General features: G+C 49.1%; 1 protein-coding gene across 1 annotated transcript; it reads right to left on the bottom strand.

The window, feature by feature from the left end:
- Positions 1 to 2,997: 2,997 nt before the first annotated feature.
- Positions 2,998 to 5,051, bottom strand: LOC124417950. Its single transcript, XM_046940921.1, has 2 exons — positions 4,921 to 5,051; positions 2,998 to 4,350 (listed from the first exon to the last, which is right to left on the bottom strand). Exons 1-2 carry the CDS (start codon positions 5,006 to 5,008, stop codon positions 3,482 to 3,484), a joined length of 957 nt encoding a protein of 318 aa, XP_046796877.1. The 5' UTR covers positions 5,009 to 5,051; the 3' UTR covers positions 2,998 to 3,481.
- Positions 5,052 to 6,751: the final 1,700 nt, after the last annotated feature.

The following is a 6,751-nucleotide window of genomic DNA, read 5'->3' as shown; positions in this document are numbered from 1 at the left end:
GCTGCAAGTGTAGAACTCCAAGTCTGAAGATACGCTGAGAGCTCTTGGCCTAACAGTGTAAGTCTTCTGAATTTTAAATGCTGCGTCCCACCTGTGATGAAGAGAAACACCATCATATAAATGAAATCACTGGATAATTCTGTGAAAGTGTGTGTCCTGAAGTAACAAGGATTTGGCTACTACTTCAATGGGAAATAACAGATCCCGCTGAGTGGGAGCCCGACCGAGTTTCCATCTAAAAGCAGTTGAAAATCTACATCACAGGATATGTGAGATACCCTGAAATTATTTGATTACAGCTTTACCAGCGAGATGATTTGATGAAATTAAGATACACCCATGGAATTTAACAGTGTCTGGATTAAGCCACAAAGAAAGCAAAGCTTGTTTTGGTGTAAGCTACTCGGTTAAAATACTTCCTCCTGGATGAATGCTCTTGCTTGTTAATGAAGTGTGAAGTCATTTACACCTTTTTACCTTTCATTTTGCTGAGTAGGAGTGTGTAGGCACGGGCAGTTACCACAGAATAAACGGCACACTGTAAATTCACACCATCAATTAATTTCTTCATGTGCCCATGCTCTGAGACAGAGGAACACCCTGTTTCGGGATGGTGGGTGGGTGAGGAGAGGTGTGAGGAGGACACTTTGTCAAAACAAAGCTGCTTCTGCACATATGTTGTATGAAAAGCAAGTGGGTAAGAAGCCTTACGGCCACAGTCTGTGTGTGTAGACTTCCCTGCTGTCCTGGCTGTCTCAGGCTGAATCAAGGCACCACCAGCAGCATGCCAGGTCTGCCCTGGAGAACAGCATGGTTTGGGATCACCTACAGAAGCAGGAGCCTAAGTGGGCAAGGTGGCACCTTCAACACAGGTGCCAACACTCCCACTGAAACTGGTAGACACCCAAACCCTTTCCTGACTGTTCTTGTACCCACAAAAGGGACAAAATAAAATAGGTTTTCTTGATTCTGCAGGACAAGGTGGGAAGATTTTGTGGAGACAGCCAACAAACAAACAAACAAACAAGTAAATTCTGAGCTTACTTCAGTATTTATTGTGTTCTTGGAGGTGTAGGAATAGACATGCTCCCAGGTAGCATCGTTTCCCACACTTACCACAAGCTTGGATGTGTCCTTTCTGTGGGAGTATTACCATGTAATCCATCTCTGGATTTTTCAGCTTAATTTTGCTGTTTAGTTTTCCTTTAAAAGTCTCCGAGGACTGCACAGGCCCTTTCTGTGGTGCTTGTGGGTGCTCTTTCACAGCCCTAACAGCTCAAGGTTTAGATGAGACCCAGAGTGACCTGGACCCCCTGTGCTCTGTTTTTCCACAAACTTCCCATGTTTGCAGTGCTCATCAGATTCCTCTGCTGAAAGGACAGGGGCAGCATCCCCTCCAGTCTGGTGAGGATGAATAAATACAGTAATTACAGTGCACAGAAAGTATCAGCCCAGGAGCTGCTGGAAGCAACCCCAGCAGCACTGCCTTAGCCCAGCTCTCGCAGCTAAACAAACAACAACAAAAAGCACTGTTATTATTGTTGTTGTTGATGTTATTATTATTATTTTAAAGTCTCTTTTTTTTCTGGGTAACATTAAGTTGTGAAGTTAGGTCTGGGTGTTAAAATACTCTCCTGGTTCTGGAGTTTTCCACGAGGGTTAAGGTAATGTGGCGGAGCCGCTTGTGTGCAGTGCTGGTTGGTGAGCAAGCCGAGGTAAACCGACCAGCTTAACCACAGGGACGTGTTTTCTTTCTGCACCGGAAACACCTGCCAAAAGGCTTCAACAGGGCTGTATGAAGAAAAGCCCCAAATCAAACTTCCATCCATACAGCAGTAGGCTGTGAGGTGATATTTGACCTCAGCGAACGGCTTGAATCTAGTACATTTTCTGTGTGTACTGCTTTGCCCATTAGGCAGATCTAACTCTCAGCGCTGGAGACCACGGTGGTGACAATCCTGGTAGCCCATGAAAGCCTTTCCTTGAGTATTTCAAGCCCAGCTAGGTCTGACAGCTGCTAACCCTCCAAAAGTCATCTCCTACCCACCCCTCTGGCCACGGGAGCACCTCCCAATGGGCTGTGGGAGCTGTAACAGTCACTGCACGTGCCTCATCAGATATCAGCTGATAAGGCAGCAAATTTCCTAAGTAGGTGGTTCCCAGGGATAAAACAAGTATGGGAACAACATGAAAGATGAGTTCTTCGGGAGCACTGGGTATTTTAACTCATTACCTTGCAGTCCAGCAGGGAGATCTAGAAGTCTGACACACCACTTACTATTCATAAATACAGGCAAGATGACTGGAATACGGGGTCAGAACCACACCATGCTCATTCTGCAATGGCTTGCAGTAAAGCTGTAGCAGGGGATCTACCAGATGCACAGCAGGGAATTATTAAATTATGGTTTTCTATTGTACACATCTTTGTGATGTGTTCTGCATGTAGAGCAGAGCAAGTTTGCTGTAGCTAAAATTCCTCTTGGAATACTGAAAAATGCAATAGGTAAGTAGGTACACAGGGAAACCAACCTGGGTTGGTCCTGAGCACAATGATGTGAAATACTGCAGGGGATGTCATTACTTCAAATGCCCTTGGTATAATAGAAGGTGACACTCAACGTTATGAAGGTCCTTCTCAGACATGTGATTTAATCACTGACGAATCTAAGAAGTACCCCAATTAGCAGATGTGGGTTATTTATGTTAGCCATCTCTTAACAGATGTTCTCTGCTATAAGGGGTCCCTTGAATTCAGCAAGGTCACCTTTGATAGCTTAGCTTCATTTCAATTGAAGGCTTCTTTTACTCAGTATCTCAGTCCGATACAGTTTTTGAAAAGGACTCAGTGAAGGATCTAATTGTTAAGGGACAGGACCACATACATAGAGACTGAGACAACAGCAGCAGCTGCTTAGGTTGAATGCAGCTGCTATGCAACTGCAGCCTGGCCAACATCAGCTTCTCTGTTACTGTCACATTCAGTTAGCAGCTGAATTCTCTTCATATCCACAGCTTAGCTTCAAATTGTCAGTCATCAGCTAGTTTTATTTCTCATTCCATCAGAATGTAAATAGGATGTATGCTTGTACCAAGTTAACATGTCACTGTTGTGCAGAATCACAGCCTTTGACCAGCACACAACAAAAAGACTAGAAGAGTTTATTAAAAGAAAATGCAGTTTAATAAAAAATTACATAAGGTCAGAATACAGCCAGCACAAACATGCTGTATGCATACATACCAACAGACCCACAAGTCACAATAGTTTTAAAACCAAGACAGCCTCAAAGCCATCTTGGGTGAGAAAGGTAGCAGTTACTCCTTTTCTACAGCTTAGCAGGGTACTGAAACTATATTCAGTAGAAAACATCTCTGCCTTGCAGAAGATATCCATCACCACAGATGTCCAACGGATAGTTGTAATTAGGTCCTCTTTCAACTAACTCATCTCCACCTTGCTATTCTGTCAGTGGCTTCATCAGAATACCCACAAAGACCATGCTGTTACAAGAGCCCCCAGCCAGAAGGAATGTACACCATAGTGATTTGGAGGACGTCCAGCAAGTCCAAGAGCACGTCGGAAGACTGTTAAGAACTCTCTCTTTGTGACAGGCCTACTATCCAAATGCACAAAGAGAGGACCTTCTCCTTGTGGCCGTGCCGCCACATAGACACGGAGAGCTTCAACAGGACAGATCCACATCTCTCTAGAAAGTCCCAGTTGGACCAAAGACCTTTCTTGACCTATTTGAGATGTATGCAAGCAAAGGTTTGCACTCCAGCCAGTCAGCTGGAGATCACTCAAGTACAAGAGCTTTGGCTGCACTACATTTCTCTGATTTGCCACTATTTCTTCTGTGTGTAGTGCCCCCCAAAAAGCGACAGTAAATAAGGCACGGAACAATATACACTCATAAGGAGAGCTACACACAGACTCCAGAGTTCCCAGGAGAGATCTTAACACTTCAATTGTTACAGGAGAGTATTTATCTTTTGAAAGGGCAGTCCTACGTTTCAATCTTGATATCACGTGACAGATGGCGGGGTCTTGAAGAGGATCAGGATGATCTACCATTTTGGAGATGAAGGATAGTCCTTCCAAGTACTTTATTATTTTTGTGAGAGGCAGATCCTGGGACTCCATGATGACCAAGAACCCTTTCACTTGACTCACTGGAACTGGCCAAACTGCAGGCAGTGCCATGCATTCTCTAAAGGCAAGAAACTTCTTCAGGCCCTCGCAGTAGAGCTGCCATTGGCGGTTACTTCCTGAGCCCTCCAGTAACATAAGAGTCTTCAGGGGCCAAGGACCCAAGGGATGCTTCTCAGAAACACAGCTGAGTTCATCTGCAGAGAGAAACCTACATTAGCAATGGCAAGCAAGGCAGTCTCACAGACAAGCAGACAAAAGCTTCTTTCCTTACAGCACCCTGCAGCCATTGCTTGAGCTTCTCCGGGAAAAAATAACAACAACACAAAAACTCTACAAGAGTGTCCCTTGCATTTTTATGACTCTCATGTGTAGAGCCATAAGGATGGAAGGTTAAGTGTAAGAACAGCCCATGACTTTTCTCCTTAGAGCAATGCTCCAAGCCTGGTGAGGGACCCAGAACTGCACCCCAGGGTTCTGCAACCCCAGCCCGAGATGAACAAACACAAGGGTCTGGAAGTGACAGAAATACATATTACAAATAAATTCTTAGTGCATGCAGCTCCCACCAGGCTTCCTACACAGGGGTCAGAGCCCAAGGAAAGAGCATGCCAGCCTCCCACTTACCTTGGCCACCGCATGCAGCCCCCCGTGCCCAGACCCCTCAGAGCCACACATACCCACTCTGTCCCCACCACCAGGCTCCTGGCCGCTCGAACCCAGCGATCCAGCGCAGCCATTCGGACAACGCAGCAGCCACTCCATACCGGGTTCTCGTCCCAGCAAGGCGAGGAGCTCCCAGAACGACGAAGGGCTGGCGGCAGCCGGCTCGACCCCGATCTCAGAGCGCCACATCACCAACAAAGCGACGCCCCCAACGCTACAAGCACGAAGCAGCACCACGACGTCCCCGTTCCACCTTTATGTACCCTGGCCCGACCTCTCGGCCAATGAGAGGGACCGTCTCTCAGCCGTGCCCTTCTCTCAGCCAATCGCGGAGCCCGTGCCGGGGGCCGGGGCAGGATGCTGAGGTGTCTCGGCGCGGAGGACGGGCGCTTCGCACCTCGGGCCGCCTCCTCCCGCCGGGCGGGCCTCATCCCTTCGGAAGCGCCCAGGAGGCGCTATCTACCATTTATCACCTCATTAGATCGCAATTAAGGGCTAACAGAGAACGCCCTTTTGTATGTGGGAGTCCGCTCACGGCCCCTTTGCACCTTCCGCTCCGGCCGGGCAGCCAATGGCAGCACTGTGTACTCCCCGCTCTGCTGCGAGTACCCAATCGGCGGGAGCCGCGGGCTGCTGCGCGGCTATAAAAGAGCCCGCTCAGGTTGGCTGCTCGGACTTCGTGCTGCTGTGGTTGGCGTCTGGCGCTCTTGATGTCGTACAGTGTCTCCACTGCGAGCGGGCGTACAGCCGCCTCACCCTTCTGGGAGATGCTGGCGCTGTTGGCCCAGCAGCCGGGCGTGGAGTGGCTGAAGCTGAGCCTCGCCGGGCAGGCGGCTGTTGCATCGCCGTGCAGCCGAGGAAGGGGGCAGACGGCGGCGTGCAGGACTCGGGCGGCGGCGGGGCGGCGCAGAGGCTCCGGAGGGTGCGATGCAGCAGCGGGTAGGTGGGCACGTGTGGCGGCGGCTCAGCATCTGCTATGCTCTGCTGCGGCTCTTGCCTTCGTTTTGCTCGAAGTTTTGTGTGAGGCCGGAGTTCTGGGGGGCCTTGAGCCTTATTTCCAGGCTGGGAAGTGCTCTGCCTTCTGGCAGGAAGGTACTGCGTGCCCTTCTTGGTTAGAAGTTCTGCAGGCCATGCTAGCAAGGCTTGGTTTTAGCTGTGTTTTTGCTTACTTTCTCTGGTACTGCTGTGTGGACTGGAGCACTGCCAGGTGTAGAGCCTAAGATGGGTCAGGTGTTGCTTGTCATCTTTCTCACTTGAGGAATGTCTCGTCTCGCTAGCAGCTCGGGGTGTAACTGTGTGTGAGTTCAGTGTCTGTAGTCAGGTGAGCTGCTGGGGCCTCACTCAGGTGTGCCTCGCACTGGGAGTGCTGTCTTTATGGCAGTTTGAGTGGTGTGCTTATGCTGTTTGTGCTAATGTGAATCCTGTCTTGTAGGAGGGGAGGATGGTTCTCCTCAGAAACACTCACTGGGACCTCAGCCTCTGAAGACGTTGCTGTTGTTGGAGTGCTCGGGGGATACTAGGCTTTGGCAAGCCTACCTGGAGGGGCTGAAGAAGTTCCTTGCCTTTAGGAAGGACATGGGGATGCCTGCAGCCTGGCCCATTCCAGAGGATCAAGTTAGAGGATTTTTAGCTGTGGAGTCTCTTTACTCGTGCTCAAAAACATTGACGTATGTGGCAGCGTTGTCTTACTTATCAAGACTGTCTGGTAACCCTGACCCTCTGGAAGATGCTATAACCCGTTGTATGGTAATGGGGTTGAGACGTCAAGTGGGCATCCTGAGGGAAAAATACGCTCCTATAACAATTGAGGTGCTACGATCTCTCTTAGGAGCACTGGAATCTGTGTGTGTATCCCATTATGAATGCTTACTGTTCCGTGCATTGTTCACCGTGGCTCTTTTTGGGGCACTTCGAATAGGAGAGATGGTGGCA

This window comes from Gallus gallus, chromosome 4 (assembly GCF_016699485.2).
Source record: "Gallus gallus isolate bGalGal1 chromosome 4, bGalGal1.mat.broiler.GRCg7b, whole genome shotgun sequence".
Classification (NCBI taxonomy): Eukaryota; Metazoa; Chordata; class Aves; order Galliformes; family Phasianidae; genus Gallus; species Gallus gallus.
The sequence above is the reverse complement of the archived record's forward strand: the minus strand, read 5'-3'. Positions and strand labels throughout refer to the sequence as shown.